This window comes from Schistocerca nitens, chromosome 7 (genome assembly GCF_023898315.1).
Source record: "Schistocerca nitens isolate TAMUIC-IGC-003100 chromosome 7, iqSchNite1.1, whole genome shotgun sequence".
NCBI lineage: Eukaryota > Metazoa > Arthropoda > Insecta > Orthoptera > Acrididae > Schistocerca > Schistocerca nitens.
Window position 1 is genome coordinate 120202641 of NC_064620.1, and position 24607 is coordinate 120227247.

General features: G+C 39.2%; 1 protein-coding gene across 3 annotated transcripts in view; it reads left to right on the forward strand.

The window, feature by feature from the left end:
• LOC126195293 (RING finger protein 44-like) overlaps nt 1-24607 on the forward strand; it is a 137787-nt gene that overhangs the window by 111128 nt on the left and 2052 nt on the right. For all 3 annotated transcript variants that reach the window (XM_049933844.1, XM_049933842.1, XM_049933843.1), the window contains one exon: nt 9598-9733. In XM_049933844.1, coding sequence (XP_049789801.1) covers nt 9598-9733 — 136 coding nt within the window. The remainder of the gene's footprint in view (nt 1-9597; nt 9734-24607) is intronic.

Below are 24607 nucleotides of genomic sequence, written 5' to 3' on the forward strand. Positions count from 1 at the left end.
AGCATTTCAGCGACACACTACGACAGAAGCGCAAGGCTGAAGATAAATTAAAGTGCAGGGCACAGCATCCAGGTGAAACTACAGCGGCCTACATTCAAGACGTCTTGGAGCTGTGTAAAATAGTGGCTCCTGGAATGGAGGAGGAAGATGAGGTTGCACATCTCATGAAGGGTGTTGCTGAGGACATGTATCAAGCTCTATTTCATAAAATGGTGCCAGTCTGTAGAGACAATACATCAAAACAGAATTACACGCAAGAAGTTTGAATGGCTTCCAAACATCGTATCGATGTCTGTGATGGAGGAAGTGTTCTTCGTCGGATAGTGAAAGAGGAAGTTCATAAGGCACTTGGATTGCACGGAGAGCAAAAAACAGAGACGCTTCAAGAGGTCATAAGGGAGGAAGTGGAACAGACATTGAACCCAATCTCTTCTCCTTCATTTCCCTTTAAACGATGAAAAAGTCGAGACGCAGGCGGAGGTACATTTCCACAATGCCGCATGAGGAACCTGTTTAGGTACCAAGGAGGCAGATGTGTGGAGGACCCAGGTTAACCAACCAGTATGTTTCCACTGTGGGCGGCCAGGACATGCGGTGCGCTATTGTCGAGAAATGTGGCGGATATTTGATGACGCCAGAAGACAGCAGACTGATCTTAGCCGACGCCAACTCCGGGATGACGAAGACGAACAAGGTGATGTGGGTGAAGGACGACGTAGGTCACCATATCCGCAAGCTAGCCTCTGGAGAGGATGCTCCCCAACACGCTGATCAAGGTCTCTGTCGCCGTTTAGAAGCTCCAGCCGATCACCTAGCCACTGCAATCTGGAAAACTAAATGCTGTGACCTTCCTTGGAGGTGAGGCCACTGAAGAAAAATACCCTCTGCCGTCGATCACTACAAAAATGATAGGAAACTATGTCGATATCCTCATGGATGGCCGACCAGCCCAACTCTTGTGGACTCTGGAGCGTCATATTCAGTCATTTTGAAAAAGTACCATTGCCATTTGCAGAAAATCGTATTCGTCGACGGAAAAAAATCTCTACTGAAGGTGGCTAATGGGAAATATGTAAAACGCACAGGAAGATGTACTATTTGTGTTGGTATAAGTGGCCATACACAGACCTTAGAATTCGTTGTCTTACAAGAGTGTAATCATGACGTCATTCTCGGATGGGACTTCTTGAAAGCTTCTCAGGCAGTTCTAGATTGTGGTAGTTCAAAGATTATGCTAGACGAGATTTGATACTGTGGACAGGAAGATGCGCATCCGAGTGTGTGGAGGCTGTATGCTGGATGAAATGATCATTCCTGCAGTCAGCACTAGAAAGCTAACTGTCATGTGTTGTGCGATGCAGCAACCTATGGATCTTCTAGTGGAATGTAAAAGAAGCACACCACAGAAGAATAACTTGGTCATTCCAGCCTCTGTCCTCTTGTTTAAGAACGGATTTGGTGAATTGTGGATAGTTAACTGTTGCCGAGAACCACTGACCATTAATTGCAGAACAGCTGAGCGTCATAGAAACCTCCGATGCCAAGTCTGTGGGCAAAATTGGCACTACCACTATGAGACAAGATCTAGCTCAACTATCACAAGATCTACTAAGGAACAACAGGAGAAGCTACTTGCCATTCTTCAAGAGTGCTCCAAATGCTGCAATACATAGGTGAGGAGCTAATTATACAAAAAGCACCAGATTAGCACTGGAGACTATCAACCAATAAACCAGAGAGCATACCGTGTGTCAGCAATCAAACGTCAAATAATTCGCGACGAGGTAGAGAAAATGATGAAGAATGACATCATTCAGGGCGCTTTTGTGTTGATTACAGGAAGCTTAATAAGATAACTAAAAAGGACATTTACCCTCTTCCACAAATTGACGATACAGTAGATTGTCTAAAGGGGGCTAAGTTTTTCTCAACCATGGACATGTACTCGGGCTATTGGCAGATCGAAGTATGAGGCTGATCGTGAGAAAACTGCATTCATCGCCCCTGAGGGCCTGTATGAGTTTAAGGTAATGCTTTTTGATTTGTGTAATGCACCAGCAACTTTTGAACGGGTGATGGATAATCTTCTAAGGCATCTGAAGTGGACGATGTGTCTTTGTTCTTTAGATGACATTATAGTGTTCTCAGAGACATTTGATGGAAATATAGAGAGACTGAGGGCCGTTCTTAAGTGTCTTCAACAAGGCAGACTGAAACTTAATCCAAGATAGTGTCTCTTTGGAGCAAAAGAAATCAAAATACTTGGACACCTTGTCAAATGAAGGTGCGTGGCCAGACCCAGAAAAGGTGAGATCTATAACGGAATTTCCTATTCTTAAAAGTATTAGATATTTGAGAAGCTTCCTCGGATTATGTTCTTATTACCGTCATTTTATCAAAGTCTTTTGTTTCAAAGCCAGGCCACTCCAAGAGTTGTTAAAAGCTGGTGCTAAATTTATCTGGGGTGGTGCTCAACAATATTCTTTAAATGTGCTGTGAAAAGCTTGGTCTGTATGATGAGAGAGAGCACATACAGAACTACACACAGATGCCAGCGGGTATGGGATCTAGTGCTGTTCTGGTACAAATTTCGGATGGAAAAGAGAAGGTTATAGCCTATGCTTCTAGGACACTTACAAAAGCCGAGAGAAAGTACTCAACTACAGAAAGAGAATGTCTTGCTGTGATCTGGGCCATGTGCAAATTTCGACAGTATCTCTGTGGAAGACCATTCACAGTTATGACCATCATTCACTTTGTTGGTTGACAGGTATTAAGTATCCAACGGGACAACCCACCAGGTGGGCACTACGTCTTAAAGAGTATGACATTACCATAGTGAAAAAAAGTGGAAGCAGACACCAAGATGCCTACTGTCTCTCAAGAAACCCTGTGCAAGACCATAAAGACTTCGATGAAGATAGTGAATGTCTCGCTGCACTGCAGGATCTCTCTGCTGAGCAGGAGGAGGACGCCAAGATATCTCAAATTATGCTTGCCTTAAACTGGTCAGAGGATGTGAAAGGACAGTTTAAGGTAGTTGATGGATTACTTTGCAAGAAAAACTTTGATCCGTTTGGAAAGAGGTGGCTACCAGTGATTCCTAAACACATGAGCTTAGATGTTCTACAGAAATTCCATGACACACCTGAGGCCAGATATTTAGGATTTATTAAGACATACGATAGAATTCGCAAGAGATTTTTCTGGCCAGGTTTATTTAAGAGTGTCAGTCACTATGTGTCGCACTGTCGAGAGTGCCAGAGGAGAAAGGCAGTTCCTCAGAAACCATGTGGCCCACTTGTGCCAATTCCACCAGTCGAAACGTCTTTCCAGCGTGTTGGGATTGACCTTCTCGGATGTTATTGTTGGCACTGATTATCTTGTACGCTATGCCATTACAAAAGCCGTGAAAACAGCCGAAGCATCTGAGGTAGCCAAATTCATTGTGGAAGACATTGTATTAAAACACGGCGCCGCAAGGTCGTTAATTATGGATCGAGGGAAAGTGTCTCAATCGAATCTTGTGACAGAGAAACTTGGGGGGGGGGGGGGGGGGGGGGGGAAGCATCCTCTAGTAACTTAAAGCTCTTTGCAAAGGTCATCAAGCTTAGACTGCTGAAGATGAATTAACGACATCTTGGAGCCCTCTAATGTCGGCAGCAAATTGCAACATTTTGAGCAGTGCTCAACAAGAAAAATAGCTAGGCATTGATTTTTTTGCTTCAGCAGAAGTCAAAGCTTTAAAATAATTGACAGCTACACTCTCATCTTCAACAGTTTCAACAACTTCTACTATATCACAGAGATATTCTCCAAGGTACTCGACACTTTCAAACCACGAGTTCCACCTGGTGATGACAGGAATAGGGAAAAGTTTAGCTTTTGTGTGTACACCTACATATTTCTGAGTTAAGAACTGAATGTATGCATGCTTTCTCTTTCGGGTATTAAGGAAGATGTGTTTTGTCTGCAAAACACAATGGTTTAAATCACAAAGTTCCACAGCCCACACATTGCCAACCAAATGTAATTTATGAGCCCAGCATTGTGTGTGTACTAACCCTTCCGAAACTAAAACCCTAACTGCTTTTATACACTTGCCCATATAACTGGCTGAATCTGAAGTTATAGAAACTACATTTCTGTACTGAATTTAAAGTTTCTGTATTAAACTCATAATTGCTTGTGCACATTCTGTAGCATTTGGATTTTCAATAACTTTCACTCCCTGACAAATAATTTCTGAACTACACCATTGCCACAACTAAGTACTTTTATCAGAACCACGAACACACACTGTCCTTTTCTGTCTGTCGTTTCATCACAGAGAATTGAAACTCTTTCGTCTTTCACGGCTCCTTTTAATATTTCCTCTTCTTCTTTGATGATTCGAGGTATGTAACCTTCCTGTAGTCTTCCAGCTGAGGGTAAGTCTCCAGCACCTTAAAAATGTCAATATAACTGCTATTAGATTGCTATGTGTCGAATTACATTACCAAATTACCCAATTATAAGACTCTTTTTAAGAGAGTGCTCAAGGAAAAATTATTTTTAATATAGGCCTGTTCTGACCAACAAAAATTACTGGCTATCGAGATTACCTAATCTTTGCTGCGATTAGCAGACGGTAAATTAATTATTACACAAACCTGGTATGTATTTGTTCATCCATTCTCTCAGTGTCGGATGATCAACTTTTTCCATCAGAATGTTAGCCTCAATGAAAGCTCAAGTAGTCTATAAAATGAATTCTTCATCATTTTTCGCTCGTTTTGCCACTGCAGTGACTTCCGTGAGCGTAGCTTGTCTTTTTATACCAGTAGTTGTTAGTGCCTTCTCCTTGTTCTTCTTATGGGAAGAACTGTTATTAATGTGTTTCAGGCACGTGTCCTTCCTCTGCCACTCAATACGCACATTGCAGTATTTGCACATAAGTATCTTCCTACTTTTGTCGAAAACATAAAATCCTTCTGACGAAAATTCCTTTTCTCGGTCGAAAACTGTCACTACCATATTAATTATCTGTAGCACGAAAACAAAACACAAAATACCACACTCAATGCACCAGCGATCCACAACGATTTCCAACACGCAATACTGAATACACCGCCAGAACATTGTAGAATGTCTTTGGAATACTCGATATATTGTATATATCGAAACGGTGTACAATCGATATCCAGATTGTATTACCATGACTCCAATCGAATTTCCGCTGTTAAGTTTGAATGACGAGATTTTGCAAAGTTGCGTCAATTATTTCGTGATTTGGCTTAAAAGTAAATAGTTTCGCGTTTTCAGCAAGATGTGTAAAATTTCATGAAAATTTCGCGATTTCGCGCTTTGCCAAAAACTGGTGCCTCTAGTGATGATACTAAACTTGCATGGAGTATTGTGAGTTCAAATCTCACCTGGACTGTACAATTATAATTTCTATATTCGGTTCGAGTACATTCTAGAAGTATCCACAAATATGAAGAATCATTGTACCGGAATGTTCTGTCGCTGTATATATACTGTATGTGTTCTGGACGGAGGCAGTTCGCTCCGCACTCTTGTATATGCAAGTGCTTAATAAACCTTCAGTAAGTGAAGTTAGTGTTCGTCATTCATCTACTTACACCTTCTTCTATGTGACAATATCAACAGTCCTAGTAGTCACCGCCATTCATTACGCACTGTCGCGAACTATGAATAAGAGCCTCTGTGCCATTCTTATAGAAATGGCTAGCCACTGTCTTACAGCTTTGGCAGCAGTGTCTCAGTTGGGAAAACATGTGCCATCTTTCATAGGCCCAAAGAGATGGAAGTCTGAAGGTGCTAAATCAAGCTTGTACAGGTGATGTGGTTAAACATTCCATCCAAATTTTGAAATGAGTTCTGAGATTGCAAACCTGTTGTCGGGCCTAGCGTTATTGTGTTGTGAGCGGAACTTTGTCTTCTTCTCTGGCCTAAGTCTGGAAATAAGCACTTTTGGCCTATTCATTGTCACCATATAGAGTTCTGAATTGACAGTTACCTTAATCTCCAAGATATTCAAAAGAACCACACCTCGCCTATCCCAGAAAACTGTGTACAGACCTGTGTGTTGAATTTTGCCCTTGTTGGAAAACTGGCATGTCTCCACTCTGTGGACTGTCTTTCGGATACCAACTCATAGTGTTGAGACATCTTGTCTCCAGTGATAATGGTGTTCAGATAAATTGTCACCTTCAGGCCAGCACATCTTAACAAATCCCATATCGCACTACTTTTGCAATAACAGAGATTGCATAACAACTTCTCTAAGGCATTTCATCCTTTTTAACACCACTTTTAATGCAATACAAACTGCCTCAGCATTACTGACGTCTACCGTGCCATCTCCATTGCCACCTTTAGCTGTTTCATTAGATTTGAATTGTCACAGTTCAGTGGTGAGGAATTCAGTGACACTTTTTTTTTTCTTCTTCTTTTATGTACTCACCCCAGTATCGGACATCTGCTGCTACAGGACTAACAAACCTAATGAAACATTAGTGGGAAGATTCAAAAATTAGTAATACACTAACAGAATCTGGTGCAAATACTCGACAAACGTGCTACGCATTGATAATGATTCCCTCCACCTTTTCCTTTCTTTCTGACAGTTCTAAGTACAACCATTTCAATGTGTGCCTTTTTTTTTATTTCCAAAAACAACCACTAGATGGGGGTCATTGAGGATATGGCATTACGATTGTTTTGAAAGTTGTTAATGTTAGAAAAGTGGCACCTCGGAAATTGGCAGAGTAATTTCTTGTCAGTGCGCACTTAAAGGAACAATGTGAAAAATTTCACATGAAGGTGTTTGGATGATACTTGTAAAGGTCTAGCTCAGTGACAATGCCTCGGATCACTTTATTCATCTTTTGGTGATCTGTTGCCTTCAGAAAGAACTGTATACAACTGGTTTACAAATTTTATTACAGTCACGATTCAGTCAGCAACAAATTTTGTAATGGTCAACCAAAATTAGTTGTTCCAAGCAATGTTGTTGCTATGTGTATGAGGATCAGCATATGACTTTGTCAACAGCAATAGTGGGTATAGCAATTCCCATCAGATCACTAAACTTAAGCACCATTGTAGGTGACTAGTATTTGGCTGGGTGACCATCCAAGTAACCCGCATGCTCTTGTTTCACTCTGCCTTTACGGGAGGGGTGGTGGCGTAAAGCAGTGTTCAAGCAAATGTCATTTATTAAATTCCAGACCACTTTGCAGTGTCTCATGAAGTGAGGGTGTGCAACATTAATGTTGGTCCATCCATCTGATGGGCACGTTAAGCTCAGCAGTCACCTTAGTGCTCTTCAGGAGAAGCAGGCTATGCCAGCACCAGGTTCCCCCCTCTCCCTTCTCTCCTCATTATTTAATAAATATGTAAAACAAACACACACACACACACACACTTACCATTTCCGGCAGCTGAACCTATCCTTTGGGGTCTTCCAGCCAGTCATGGCGTATGACTGTACTTCAGTTTTACTTCCTGTGAGGTAGTGGTGTATTAAAGACTGCAATACTTTAGACTTTGCAAGAACATGTAGCTGTGAAAGAGATCTTTTCCCAATGGATTCTACACTATTTGGCCAAAGCTCAGAAACAGCCTCTTGTCAATTGGGGGTTAGGAAATGCTCAAAAAGTCAAGTGAGGATGTGCAAAATATGTATACAACATTGTAGCAGAAGACAAAATTTGCATATATTTGTGCAAGCTGGAAACTTAATTAGCAGTCTATTGTTGGAGTTTTAAAAAGTGAAGCTAAACAAATGAAAGTGGTTCATTCACAAAGCACTTAACAGGAAAATTGTAGCTATTTCTTTGATTACAATGTATGTGTTGCAATAGTTGATTTATGGCATTGAACAGTGAATGCTAAACGATTCATAACATTCTGATTACCACAAATCATTGATGAAATTAGATTAAAACAACCAAAAGCCTGGTGTCATTCTGCATCATGGCATAAAATAGTTGATTATTTGATAGAGGAATCAATTTCTCACTGCCTGTATTGACCTGATTTCATCCCCTAAAGACTTCTTTTTGTTCCCTTGTTGTTGTTGTGGTCTTCAGTCCTGAGACTGGTTTGATGCAGCTCTCCATGCTACTCTATCCTGTGCAAGCTTCTTCATCTCCCAGTACCTACTGCAACCTACATCCTTCTGAATCTGCGTAGTGTATTCATCTCTTGGTCTCCCTCTACGATTTTTACCCTCCACGCTGCCCTCCAATGCTAAATTTGTGATCCCTTGATGCCTCAAAACATGTCCTACCAACCGATCCCTTCTTCTAGTCAAGTTGTGCCACAAACTTCTCTTCTCCCCAATCCTATTCAATACCTCCTCATTAGTTACGTGATCTACCCACCTTATCTTCAGCATTCTTCTGTAGCACCACATTTCGAAAGCTTCTATTCTCTTCCTGTCTAAACTATTTGTCGTCCATGTTTCACTTCCATACATGGCTACACTCCATACAAATACTTTCAGAAACGACTTCCTGACACTTAAATCTATACTAGATGTTAACAAATTTCTCTTCTTCAGAAACGATTTCCTTGCCATTGCCAGTCTACATTTTATATCCTCTCTACTTCGACCATCATCAATTATTTTAATCCCTAAATAGCAAAACTCCTTTACTACTTTAAGTGTCATATTTCCTAATCTAATCCCCTCAGCATCACCATTGTTCCCTTATTGCAAACTAAAAAAACACATTGACAGATTTTTATCACCTCGAGAAACTGATGAAATCCTTCCAAAATTATGTTGAGTGCTATACAGTAGCCAGAAACAGGAAGTACTTCACCACTAACTAATGGGATCATTTAGCTAATATTGATTGAACTATGCCAGGTGATGAATCTTAAAAACTATTTCCTCAAGAAAGACAGCGGGTAATAGTATTTGTGAAAAAATATTGTTGGAAGAACAACGTTAAAAATATCTGTTAGTTACTGTTTTACTTCAGAGTTGGTAAATGTTGAAGGAAAGTGAATAAATAAAATTAAAACCTCATGTAAATGTGTAACTTCTAGTAAAATTTATCTTGCAGTTATAAGAACAAAGCATGATTATTGTACACTTTTAACATGTAATTGCACTTAACCTACTGATGACAGTGAAAATCTGATGAGCTGGACTTTTGATAAAGCAGCCCTTACGGAAGGCATGTGTATATTGATTTCATATTTCTCAAAAGTATAAGAAAATTAAATTTTATTTGCCTTTCAGCATACTGAATTCAAAGCAGTGTATGTGAAACGTAAAACCCAAGTGAGATTTCTGTGTGTCTCTTTTGCCAATCAGTCTGTCAATAATTAACAAAAACATGGGAAATCATTTTTTCTTAAACTTGTGTGTGATATGCATGCAAAAAGATGTTCTTATGTTATTTCATATTTACTTCTTTTTGTGAGCAAATGTGTTGGAAAATTTGAGTACACATTATTAATCATTGTAGCATCCTATAAATGAAATTAAGTATCGTTGAGACAACATAATATCTTCATTGTCTTTTACTATTTAAATTGGTGCATATGGTAGTAGTAGTTTTCTTCCTGTCTCAGGTTCAACGCAGACACACACCATGGTGACCAGACGTCATGTGTTGTATGTATGTGTGATTTTGAAGCCAGGCAGATGCTTAGAGTTCTTCCTTGTTCACATGAGTTCCACGCAAAGTGTGTTGACAAGTGGCTGAAGGTACCAAGTCTACATTATTCAATGTTGCATTAATTAATATGTAAAAGTATTGTTTAAGTGTTCGAATAGAAATCGGATCATAATGCAAACAGAAATATTAAATTGCTTTGTCATGTTTTTTAAATAATTAAACATTATCCTTCGGCATTCCATTAGATGAAAGTTCTTTGATTCTTAATGGATTTGTCTTGCTTATAAATGCATTTTATCCCTATTGTAGAAACTCCTCTTTTGCTGTAAAATGTTGATTTGCTTGTCTCCTTAAGCCACTAGACATAAAAGTTGTAGTTGGGAAGATAACCGAAGGTTTTAAATTATTGGTACCCCACTGTATCAATTAACAGTTACCGAGTGTGTTTTGGAGAATTTTGTCTGATCAGTTCCTTGATAAACGTAAAGGACAGAGGCAGTACTTAGATTTTGAATTATACAAACTATTTGGAAAGCTACTTGACTCACTACTGATAACAGGACTCCTTTTGTGAACACTTATTGCATGGTTATCTTATCATAACATATGCATATACATATGCATATGCATATTTAATGTACACTGGGTCAGTTTGATGATAAAACTAGAAAGTTTCAGAATCATCCTACTTTCCTGTAGTTTAACATTTTCATTATACGTGTGGTTACCATGTTCTGGTGAACTAAACTTGAAGAGGATAATAGAAATATTTTATCCAGCTGTCTTCCTCCCCCCCCCCTTTTTTTTTAAATGCAAAATAATTTAATTACCCCAGTATTGTATAATCCGAGTACTTCAGTGACGTGAATAATAGTCGTGGTTTCAGTTTGACACAGCAGTGTGCACACACAATAATAATAATAATAATAATAATAATAATAATAAAATACACAAAGCAATCACTCATATAAATACATCAGCTACACCATTGCAATTTCATAACCACTTCTACAACCCTTTAGATCACATAACATCAACAGATACGAAGAAAGTAAATTGGAAAAAGAAAACACTACATGGCAAGCACCCGTATCATCTAACACAGCCACACATCGATCAAGACGCATCCAACACATGGCTAAGAAAAGGCAATATATACAGTGAGACGGAAGGATTCATGATTGCAATACAGGCTCAAACAATAAACACCAGATATTACAGCAAGCATATTATTAAAGATCCCAATACCACAACAGATAAATGCAAACTTTGTAAACAACAAATAGAAACAGTAAATCACATCACAAGCGGATGTACAGTACTAGCAAATACAGAATACCCCAGAAGACATGACAGTGTAGCAAAAATAATACATCAGCAACTTGCCATACAACATAAACTAATAAAACAACACGTTCCCACATACAAGTATGCACCACAAAATGTCCTGGAGAATGATGAATACAAATTATACTGGAACAGAACCATTATAACAGATAAAACACCACCACATAACAAACCTGACGCCATACTCACCAATAAAAAGAAGAAATTAACACAACTAATCGAAATATCCATACCCAATACAACAAATATACAGAAGAAAACAGGAGAAAAAATTGAAAAATACATCCAACTGGCTGAGGAAGTAAAGGACATGTGGCATCAGGATAAAGTTGACATCATACCAATTATACTATTAACTACAGGAGTCGTACCACACAATATCCACCAGTACATCAACGCAATACAGCTACATCCAAACGTATATATACAACTACAGAAATCTGTAATTATTGATACATGTTCAATTACCCGAAAGTTCCTAAATGCAATGTAACATACACCGTACAGTTAAAAGGAAGTCACGCTTGATGAAGGTCCGCGTCACTTTCCATTTTTAACCAGACATAACGTCTGAGAAAGGAAAGAAATAATAATGCAAGTATTTAATTTGATATTTGCATTTTGCAGGTGTGATAAGCATACACCCGCAGATTTTTTCCTGTAAACTTCTAATATAGCAGCTCAGTGTACAGTAAAATATGCTTTAAATTATGTCATTAGGGTCCTCTACCTCGATCGGTAGAAATAGAACCCTTACCCTTATAGGATCGCTTTGTTTGTAATTTACCCATTAGCTGTACAGATTAGTCCTCGATAGCTACATTTCTGTCAAATCTGTCTGAAAAGTTGGTGGTAGAGACATTACACTAATAATAATAATAATAATAACCCCGTGGAGGCCCGGGAAAAGAATAGGCCTCCGGTATGTTCTGCCAGTCGTAAAAGGCGACGAAAAGAACAAACCACTAATAGGGCTAACCCCCCTTTTAGTGTGATTACTTGGTTCAGGACAGAACTAAAGAAGCCTCGGACAAGCGCCGTCATGGTCGGGGACGGCGCTTGAACCCTATGCCCGCCCACAATGGTAATGACACTGCTAGCCAACTGGAAAATGATTTAAATCCAAATAGAGGTGTTTTGCAGGATATGCTTCCTGCAACCACCCTAGAAGGAAAACAAAGACAGAGGATGAGATGGTCAGATGAAGTTAATCGACACCTCATGTTCTGTTATTACCAAGCAACAAACCTAGGAACCAACACAACTGGATACAGATCACAAGTATACACAACATTTATTACCAGATACCCAGAATTAAAATTTTTAACAGAACGACGACTAGCTGATCAGATCCGTGTAATAATAAAAAATAACAGGATACCCCAGTCAGAATTAGAAAACATCAAACAACAAGTACAACAAATACTGGAACAAAATAATGTGCAATTAGAAGAAGAAGAAAATACAGTAATGGACTCAAACATCCCAGAGCAAACAAACAAAGAACAACACGCATCAATTAAACAATCGGAGGAAAATGAAATCTTAAGACAGCCACCAGCACAAGCACAAATAGAACACGAAGTGACACACATGTTAGATATAGAAGAAAAATTTCAGTTGACATATATAGAATACAAAGACACAAATACAGACATAAGACCATTCTTGCATAGACCACCAAATAGCCCACAAGTCGAAACAACAATAAAAACTATCAACACAATCATACACAACAAAATAAATGAATACACAACTATGGAAGAGTTAAAACTACTGGTTTATGTAGGAGCACTCACTACGCTAAATATACACACTAGGCAGATATCAGAACCAACCAACACACAGAAGAAACCCACAAAACCAGCATGGCAACACAGGCTACAGATCAGAATAGAAAAACTGAGAAAAGACATCGGACAGTTAACACAATTTATAAGAAATGAAATATCAGACAAAAAACGAAAAAGGTTAGGTAAAATCTCACAACAAGAAGCAATAGAGCAATGAGATGAAAAGGAAGCAAAAATTACAAGCTTTGGCGAAACGACTTAGAAGATACAAAAAAAAGTGAAAATAGAAGGAAACAAAACCAAACATTCAACACAAACCAAAAGAAATTTTACCAAACAATAGATAACACACACATAAAAATAGACAATCCACCAAACATAAGAGACATGGAACACTTCTGGAGCAGCATATGGTCAAACCCGGTACAACATAACAGGCATGCACGGTGGATACAAGCAGAAACAGATACATACAAGATGATACCACAAATGCCTGAAGTGATAATTTTGCAACATGAAGTCACCCGAGCAATTAATTCTATGCACAATTGGAAAGCCCTTGGAAATGATAAAATAGCAAATTTCTGGCTAAAGAAGTTCACCTCAACACATTCACATCTAGCTAAATCATTTAACAGTTACATTGCAGACCCATACATATTCCCTGATACACTTACACATGGAATAACTTATCTGAAACCTAAAGATCAAGCAGACACAGCAAACCCAGCTAAATATCGTCCCATAACATGCCTACCAACAATCTACAAAACATTAACTTCAGTCATTACACAGAAATTAATTACACGTACAACACAGAACAAAATTATAAATGAAGAACAAAAAGGCTGCTGCAAAGGAGCGCGAGGATGTAAAGAGCAACTGATAATAGATGCAGAGGTGACATATCAAGCTAAAACTAAACAAAGGTCTCTACACTACGCATACATTGATTACCAAAAAGCTTTTGATAGTGTACCCCACTCATGGTTACTACAAATATTGAAAATATACAAAGTAGATCCTAAATTGATACAGTTCCTAAACACAGTAATGAAAAACTGGAAAACCACACTTAATATCCAAACAAATTCAGATAATATCACATCACAGCCAATACAGATTATGCGTGGAATATACCAAGGAGACTCATTAAGTCCTTTCTGGTTCTGTCTTGCTCTGAACCCACTATCCAACATGCTAAATAATTCAAATTATGGATATAATATTACTGGAACATACCCACACAAAATCACACATTTGCTATACATGGATGATCTAAAAACTACTGGCAACAACCAATCAACAACTCAACCAATTATTAAAGATAACAGAAGTATTCAGCAATGATATAAATATGGCTTTTGGAACAGACAAATGTAAGAAAATAGCATAGTCAAGGGAAAACACACTAAACAAGAAGATTACATACTTGATAACCACAGCGACTGCATAGAAGCGATGGAAAAGACAGATGCCTATAAATACCTAGGATACAGACAAAAAATAGCAATAGATAATACAAATATTAGGGAAGAACTAAAAGAAAAATATAGACAAAGACTAACAAAAATACTGAAAACAGATTTGACAGCAAGAAACAAGACAAAAGCTATAAATACTTACGCTATACCAATATTGACCTACTCATTTGGAGTAGTGAAATGGAGTAACACAGACCTAGAAGCACTAAATACACTTACACGTTCACAATGCCACAAATATAGAATACATCACATACATTCAGCAACAGAAAGATTCACATTAAGCAGAAAGGAAGGAGGAAGGGGATTCATCGACATAAAAAACCTACATTATGGACAGGTAGACAATTTAAGAAAATTCTTTCTAGAACGCGCAGAAACTAGCAAAATACACAAAGCAATTACTCATATAAATAAATCGGCTACACCACTGCAATTTCATAACCACCTCTACAACCCTTTAGATCACATAACATCAACAGATACGAAGAAAGTAAATTGGAAAAAGAAAACACTACATGGCAAGCACCCGTATCATCTAACACAGCCACACATCGATCAAGACGCATCCAACACATGGCTAAGAAAAGGCAATATATACAGTGAGACAGAAGGATTCATGATTGCAATACAGGATCAAACAATAAACACCAGGTATTACAGCAAGCATATTATTAAAGATCCCAATACCACAACAGATAAATGCAGACTTTGTAAACAACAAATAGAAACAGTAGATCACATCACAAGCGGATGTACAATACTAGCAAATACAGAATACCCCAGAAGACATGACAGTGTCGCAAAAATAATACATCAACAGCTTGCCTTACAACATAAACTTATAAAACAACACGTTCCTACATACAAGTATGCACCACAAAATGTACTGGAGAATGATGAATACAAATTATACTGGAACAGAACCATTATAACAGATAAAACAATGCCACATAACAAACCTGACATCATACTCACCAATAAAAAGAAGAAATTAACACAACTAATCGAAATATCCATACCCAATACAACAAATATACAAAAGAAAACAGGAGAAAAAATTGAAAAATACATCCAACTGGCTGAGGAAGTCAAAGACATGTGGCATCAGGATAAAGTTGACATCATACCAATTATACTATCAACTACAGGAGTCATACCACACAATATCCACCAGTACATCAATGCAATAGAGCTACATCCAAACGTATATATACAACTAAAGAAATCAGTAATTATTGATACATGTTCAATTACCCGAAAGTTCCTAAATGCAATATAACACATACCATACAGTTAAAAGGCAGTGACGCCTGATCAAGGTCCGCGTCACTTTTCATTTTTAACCAGACTTAACGTCTGAGAAAGTAAAGAATAATAATAATGTAGTCCACACAAGAAATTTGCAGTTCAAACACTTACTTGTGTTTACATGTTGAATAAATGGCCATCTCTCTTATAATTACTGTATAGCTCAATAGATAGCCACTTACTATCCTGTTAAGCTGCTCGAGTGCTGCAATCTAACGCTGAAGTAACTATTCACGAGAGTTCCATGTGTGGTGAACATACATTTATTACAGTCACAGAATTGTGCTCTTGAAACTCTCTCTCTCTTAAGAGTCAGCATTCAAATAGGTATGAACACATTGTGCACAGTAATTATCATTCGGCAATGAACATAGTTCGCAATCTGATCCTATTTTCACAATGGGAATTATTGAAATATGACACTGTCCAATTAATTGTTTAAACAGTCAACAAATCGGTGAACAGACTACTGGACACAAAATTTAGGTAAGGCACGATACATTTTCTGACCTGCAGCTTTGTACTTGTAGGCATACACACGCTCGTGCCTGTCTTCCTACATTGTCCTCAGTCGAACTTTCCATACGTTATAATACATTTCCTAGTCTTGGTGGACAAAGATCTTGTACTTCTTATAACCTTCTACAGACTTGACATTTTTACTGAACTGTCTGGCTTAAAATGGCTTGCAACAAGTATACAATAATAGAAAATGAAGTTAGCGATTGTTGTTTACTTGATTTTCACAAATTACAATTGAATGTTTACATTCATGAAGTAACTGAATGGAGAGTCATTTTAACAAGAACATTCAGAAATAGTAGTAATTTCTCTTGAACTATGCTGGATAATTTGCCTACCTTTGAGATTCTGTTGTAGTTACAGTGTTTAACATCCTTAGTTAAATCACCCCAGAATTAAATGAGTGCAAGTGTTGCTTACATATTTTCGTCATTGGTTGTGTAAATGCTTTATCAAGTTGTATGCACCCTGGGAAGTCCAGGAAAAACCAAGGAATTTTTTAGAATTCCAGGATTTTTCATTGGTTTAGTTTTCAGTTAATTTTTTGTAATTTTGACTGATAAGAACTGATATCCTAACAAAGGAGTTTCCTTTAGCCCACTACTGCAGAATAATTCTGCAACAATAAAACTTAAATGAGAGAAAAACACCAAAATTAATCGTAAATTGCAAAGAAAGTGCACCATTTACGACGACAGTGCACACATAAGTGTCTACAGACAGTAAAATGTGTCAAGGACCTCACAACAAAAACTATGCAGTACTTCCTAACAACAAACAGCTTTCAACGAGCATGGTGTCACAACTGTTTACATTAGTTTTGTTCGATCAGGTGCCAGTGGACTCGTGCACGAGCAGAGCTGAAGTTGCATATGAGCAGATTCTTATCCCGCTTCTAGCTACTTGAAGTGTGGCTGTTAGCTCTGTAAAAAGTAGCAGGAGTAAGTCTGCACATGACTCATGTTTACATTTCACGATTTTTCATTCACAGCTCACACATCAAATGAAAACAAAAGGGAGTTTTGAGGATGGGAGATATCAAATGAAAAATAAATTGCATAATTAAACAAGACTAAAATATGTTATTAGTTTGTTTCCTGATTTTATTTTATTTACATGTTATTGACAGTCGAGGATTAATTGTCTTGTAGAATAATGAAGTTACATTTGTCAGTTTCTTAAAGAAATTTGGCTTTTATTAATCTTTCCCGCAGAGGCAGCCAGTTTATTTGAAATGGTTTCATTCTACACTGTTGGCTAGTTTCAACTGTTCACTGAATTTCAAGTGCATGTTGTCATCTTCTGGCACAAACGCATAGTGCCATAATAAAGAACTTAAAACAAGAGATAATACAGTAATGTCACTCCAAGAAAATTGGCATCCCAAAAACTACACTGAAACTTGTAATAGCAAGTAGGGGCATACTTCAGTGTGAACCTGGAAGTAAAAATGTGCACTTTAAGCCAAATTATGCATTTTAGTGTGGTTTTTGAAACTTCGAAGTTCTTCGAATATTTTGATGTCCTGTTTCTTTTATGACTTAATGTGGGATATCTTAATGCTATATACGCATGAACCTACATAAATGTTCTCTTGAGGATGACTAATCAGACAAATTTGGTTGTTTGTATAAAATAAAACATTTTTGTTTCAAATATATCAACAGCTTAATTGAATCTTACAATTCTGTCTTCTGTGAAACAAAATGTTTTTCAATCACAAGACATGTTTCAACACTTGTGTCGTACCTCCTCTAGGCTTGACATTATTTCTTATCACATCTAAAATTTACGGAACATCATTCTTCAGTAAATTAGAGACTGGCGCACACAGTGTTTTATGATTGTAACTTCCCACAAGACTTTATATTCTACTCCAGGAATAAATATAAACTATGACTTATATGCCCCCAGGGGACTCACAGGTTGTTTGAGAGTTTGTGCGTGGTGCCCATGGGGCCTCAACTTATTGCAGCCCATTCTTCCTTCCTGTGCTGTATTTCCTTCCCGTGCCCCTCCCTCCCTCCTTCCCTGCCCTTCCTTCCCCTCTCACAATGTCTACTCACCTGGTTTCCTGTATCCCTTGCGGTTTTGTTTCCTTTGCTTTTTCTCTTTCATCCTCTTGGGCGTTTTGGTACCCCTTTGGGGTTTGACCTCCACATCTAAATTTTCTGTCTGTAGTGTGAGCCATTTGGGGAAGAACTCCCTTCCTAAAAGTACGGCGTGGATTCCTCTCTTCCTTTCCTTCCCTGCCGCACAGCCCCTCCTCCCACTCCCTCCGACCTGCTAGTTCACCAGCACTTGTAGCTGGTCTGTGTGGTTTGGCTGAGGCCCCTGACATCACAGGACTCAAACTTCTGATACCTGAACTGTTGCCCCTCCCCCCCCTCCCTCATGTATGCCTAGGAGTGGTTGCTAGTCATTCCGGAGCATCAGAACTCCCTGCAGTGCCACCTTGCCAGAAGGCCCTTGCTGTGGCTGGGTGGTGCCCATGAGGAGAGCCCCTGTCAGAGTGGGTGGTATCAGGGCGGATGCTTTGCCCATAAAGTGTATCAATCTCCAAAAATCTGACAGTCTCTTTGAGTGGTAATGGATCACTGAATGCTGTTTCTTATGACTCTGCGGCCTTCCCATCACTGGCTACACTCTGGGAGAAGGGCAAGACTCGTCGACTTCAAATGAAACACTTTCTCCGCTACACGGTGTGTACTAAGTCAGATGGAAACACATTCACCGCCACAAAGCCACTATTTTTTGTGGAAAATATCAAAGAAAAGTTTGTCGAAGCGGAGTCTCTCGGTAAGATACGGTTGGGTTCCCTGTTCATTAAAGCTGCTTCTGCCGTCCAGTCTGTAGCTCTTCGTGCTTTTCATCATCTTGGTGACATCTAGTTGTATCCTACACCTCACCAGCCTATGAATGTGGTCCAGGGACATCATGCTTCAGGCTGATGAGGAAATCCAGGCTAATCTGGAACAATGGGGCATTCGTTTTGTTCGATGTGTGCAAAACACTCGTAAGGAGAACTGGACTGATACTGGCGCCTTTATTCTGGCTTAAGAGGGAGATCCTATAATGGTACCAAGGAGCACCTTAAAACAGCAATCGATGATAACATTATACCTCTGTGAGGAATGTTTGAAAGTTATGACCGTGAGACAACCTAGTGGAAACAGATCGATCAAACCAGGATTCATTTCCGAAACATTCCATCAGAGTATAAACAACAGTTAACAGTGGGGCAGGAACAGATGTCCTCCCAGCACAAAACTAAGTTTTAACATTACATATTAAAACTGGTCGCCAGCCTTATTAGGCATTCTTGTGTCAAGCTATATAATAAAGCAGAAGGCAGTGCTGAGACCAACCTTGCCATCCTTGACACACACCCTAAACTCTCTTTATACCTGTTCACACTACAACACAGTAACCAAGCCTCGCAGATACATGTGCTACTAACTAGTAAGTCAGACAAACAAAAGGCCAAGGAGATAGTAAAGTGCGACACATACTTAACACATACCTTAAATGAACTAGGTGCGACAGTTTATAAAACCAATTACTGACACATGTTTCACTAGTAGCAATACTGAACAGGGAAAAGCTTGAAATGATTCTGAATTTAAATCAGGGGGTCTGCTAATGATAGTATTCTGTAACTTTGTTGCTTAGTACAGGGTCTCTGTGCCTGTGCATTAACCAATTTGCATTAGAATAGATAACACAATGAATAGTTCTTTCTTAAACTCAGTTTGAAGCAACTAAACAGAATGAAAATCTAACAACACTTGGTCTGAAGGAACCTTTGCATTGCTTCATTAAATAACTAGCCTTGTACATGAGGGCCCTTAAACTTTAATAGTTTGAAGAACGATGCTCAGTGACGAAACTATACCAGTATGTGTGAGAAATGGCAATTATTCTTATTAATAATTCAGTAAAGCACAACAAACTCGAACTCTTTAAATAACAAACGTGCTTTCATAAGCAGTCTTCAGACTTAAGTATAATTGGCTGTGCAACTAACAACACAACATCAAATTTAACTACTTTCTCATAATGAATTAGGGCACTCCGAATTAAATTCACTAGGACAGGATTTCTGTCCAGGTTTGTGATTTGGGATAATCCTGACTGTAAGATAGTTTTTAGCAACACCACGGTTATTATTAAAATCAACCATATTTCACAAATACCTGGTCCATTTACAGAGTGCGAAATATTAACAATTTAGTGGAAGGCTGGTGGACTGGTGGCGCAATTTGCAGTGGCTATTAACCTGGCGGCGATCCAGTCATAACAATACTGTTGGCCTCGCCCTATTACTGATCTTCTTGGCATCAGAATTATATTTTTATAGGGCCAAAAACCATGCCATGATAATGGTATCACCAAATGCAGCATCCAAGGCCCATAAATACGCCCTTAAGCTCTTCTGGCCTCAAAACTCCAGGATTATGAGCCACAATTATCCGCTACTGCTAACGAGATGTTAACAACAGTACTGCTCAGCCCAGACTCTTTACTCGTCACAAAGGACAAGTTACCACTTGCGCGCCAACCACGCCTTTTCCACTCCGTCAGGCTACTTCTGTAGCTGCAGGGCTTCCCCACATCTTCTACATTCAACACTATGTTCCCTAACTATGGACCAAATCATTTACAGTACAGTATATAACAATCATTTCAGTAGCTATTTAAATTCACAAGCATAATTTAAACATCATTCAAAAGTTCACATAACTAATACGTGTAAAAAGTCAAAGAATTTCCATGACATACAACATTTTACCTAAGCAATATGACAAATTGACATAGAAATATCTATGCAGATACAAAATAGGTGTTACAATACCCTCCAGAGAAGTCAAGGTTCTGTGTTATCGGTGAAATGTGCAGCCGTATGTATTGCCACCCATGAGGTGCTTTCAGTGCTTGTGTTCTGGGCACATGTCTTCCTGATGTACAGCAGACCCTGTACATGGTGACTGTGGACACCCACTCCATGAGTTAGCCTGTGTTCCACCACCCATGTGTGTAAATTGTCACAACCGTCACTCTCCATGCTTACCGGATCGCCCGGCTTACAAAAGAGAAAAGAAGATAACATGAGAGTATAAATCCTTGGATCGTCTGTCATACGCTGAGGCTCATCAAAAAGACTCCACCCCATGTCTATAACCTCTACTTTTGCCTCAGTTATGCCCTTTACCCTTCCTCCCTGTTCCTCACTACAGTGCCAACTCCCCTCTCCTCTCTCCATCCCCTGCAGTTCCCACGCCCTCCCCTATGAGCGCCGCTCCCGCTTCCCGGCCAAAGAAGTGCCCCCCTTCTTCAGGACCTACCGGAGAAGGGGCTCCCCCCTGGGACCCCTTCCCCCAGCTTCTCTCAGGCTGGAGGCCTGCTACAACTCGCCCATAGGACACACACACAGTCTGTGCGCACCAAGGTTGCTCACTGGCATTCAGTTCAATCTTGCAGAAGTCTGCTTTCATCTGTACCATGTCCTCAACCTGTGAAAGAGGAGGAGAAGAAGAAGGCTCCCACTGTGCCCCAAGATGTCCAAACCTCCCCTCGCAATATGAGTCTGACATCTTATTTGTGAATGAATGTCACCTCAATCATTGTTGGTGACAGATGGTGGCCCGACAGCATGATTGGCTTCAGCCCATTCCTCTCCCATTTGGATGCCGTCTCTGTGATTGTTCGGGGAACTGTAATGGATACTACTGTCCCCTCCCAGAGTTGCAAGCCCTTATTGTCTTTTACTCGGCAGCTTGTGTTGCTCTCCAGGAATCTCATTTTTCTGATGTTCACTCAGCAACCCTTCGTGGGTTTCGTACTTTGTCAGTACTAGGTCGGCCCTTTGAGGCCTCTGGATGGCGTGCGCACGTTGGTCCGTACAGATATTGTTAGTACACGGGTCCCACTTCGTACCAAATTGGAAGCATGTGCTGTTCGGGTCCACTTGGACTCTGCAAATGCAGTTTGCATTCTCTGTCTCCCTCATGCCAGTCCTTGGTGCCATAAACTGCCCTCCTTCAGCAACTCCCCACTCCCTTCCCCCTCCTCGGGGATTTTAAGCCCATCACCCTTTGTGGGGCAGTGCTAATCAGGGGCTCCTCATTGACCAATTTCTTGTGGACACGACCTGTGCCTTCTTAATGATTGTTTCCCTATGTATTTTAGTGCAGCATATACCACTTTTTCTGCATTTATCTTTCACTCTTATCCCCTCCCCTTCTTGTTTCTTTACAGTGGTCGCTACATAATGATGTGTGTGTTAGTGACGACTTTCCATGGATTCTGTCATTCCCTTCCCTCCTACTGAAGACCAGGTTTTCCCACTGGGCTTTACACCTTGCTGGTAGGCCTCTATATACCTTCCAGGTTATGTTTCCACCATTCTTTGTTGGGTTGTATTGACAAAATCATCCGTGATCTATCTGATAAGATAATCCACACTGCCGACATTCCCAATCCCCACTTGACAGGCCCCATTCACCGTGGGCCAGTTCCGTGGTGGAGCAGAGCTATTGACACCACTATCCGTGATAGTTGTAAATGCCTTGCAACCTCTCAAGTGGCATTCGTCCTCTACTGGTCTTATTACCTTTAAACTTCTTCATGGCAAAGCCTGTTACTTAATCAAATAGAGCAAATGAGTGTGTTGGGAACACATTATCTCCACTCTAGGTTCTTCTGCCTTTTGGGGGGAGGGGGGGGGCCTTGCCACATTGAGGACCAGTCACTTAGCAAAATTTCAGGCCCAGAAGACCAGACATTTATGTAATTATTTAAAATTGTACCTGCACATTTACGTTTCATATATCTGAAAGGGTAAAACACACACACACACACACACACACACACAGTATGTGTGTGTGTGGAAGCTTAGCTTTGCTTGTTGCTGTACTCTAGGTGTATTACTTTAAATCATTAACTATTCCTATTTGTGTGTTTGCACTACTTTGTAATGAGGTTGGTATTGGCTAACTACACCAATCTTCATATGCTCTGAATATCTGCTGTAATGGATGGCGAGATCACGTGACATGAACTATGATCAACTGAGAAAAGCACATCTCAATCTCAGTTCGCATACTAATGTGGTGTGTTTGGTGGAATTCATATTTACACTTTCATAATACGAAACTACACATTGTACTTTTTGCTGCGCATCAAAGATCTTTCCAAAACTCATTCTACGCCGGTGTATAAAATCTTTACCATTCAAAGGACTGATAAGTTTTACAACTCCCAAGGGAAAGTATACTGTCACTTAAGATAAAAGTGTGTTTTCACACCAGAAAGACAGTAATCAGTCATGTGCATGATAGTGAAATTAGCAAACCAGCTAGCTCATTAACTCCTGATAACCAAAGGAATTTAATCGGTAATAAAATAAGTTGGATAAGCCCTGAGTTAATATCTTAGATATTTAAGTATTGTGTGCATGCCACGTAAATGACAGTATTAAAGGTAATATGGAATTTGGAAAAGAATAGTAATAATAATAATGGTAATAATAGTAATAGTAATTATTTTGTGTGGAAGAAAAACGCAACAGCTAGAAGGAATCTAACTGCTTTGTTACTTGTTATCTCCCTGTTAAGACCCCTTTCTGTCAGGAATGGCTAGACATCTCAAGTTGAAATTCGTCACATATCAAGGTCTATTACTCCTTTGCAGTGTGAAAAATTTAGGTTCATAAGTTAGTGCAATCAACAGATACAACCGTTTATGTCCTGTATTTTGAAATTCACAGACTCGCTCATCAGAATCTATAGGATATTTCCTGTTGGCCTAGAATCATGAAATTTGGCAAAAGGAAGGTTTCACTGTTAAACAAACGGAAAAAAAATTGAAAATTATTAATTTGTAATTATATACCTTTTTGTCATTTGTTATCTGGCTGTTAGTCTGTCAAGACCCTCATTTTTTCAAGAATTACAGTAGCAAATGCAAAATTACACAAAAAATGAAAACTTAAAACATTCTCAAAAGTCTTGAGTCGACAGGACCAATATCTTGTCAGTATCGATATCAATAACAGGCAAAAATCATACACAGTATCAGATCACAGTATCGATGAAATATCTATATACATAATTAAGTTTGTACTTGCAGAAGGAAAAATTTATTCTGGAAACTTCCTGACAGATTAGAACTGTGTGCTGGACAGAGACTCGAACTCGGGACCTTTGCCTTTAGCAGGCAAGTGCTCTACCTCTGATCTACCCGAGCACGACTCCCACCCCGTCCTCACAGCTTCACTTCTGCCAGTACATATCTCCTACCCGGAAACTTATTCTTACTTCACATTCTCAATTCCAGTTCTCTTCTTGTACTGTTGTTTCTGTGATTTAATATGCCGTGGTTTTTGTTCTTCCAACTCTGTTTCATTTCTCTCATATAACAGCAGTTTTCTATTTTTCATACTCTTTTATGACACTTGATGGTTCCCATTTACAATATTCGTTTATATTTTCTCTAATGTTGTACG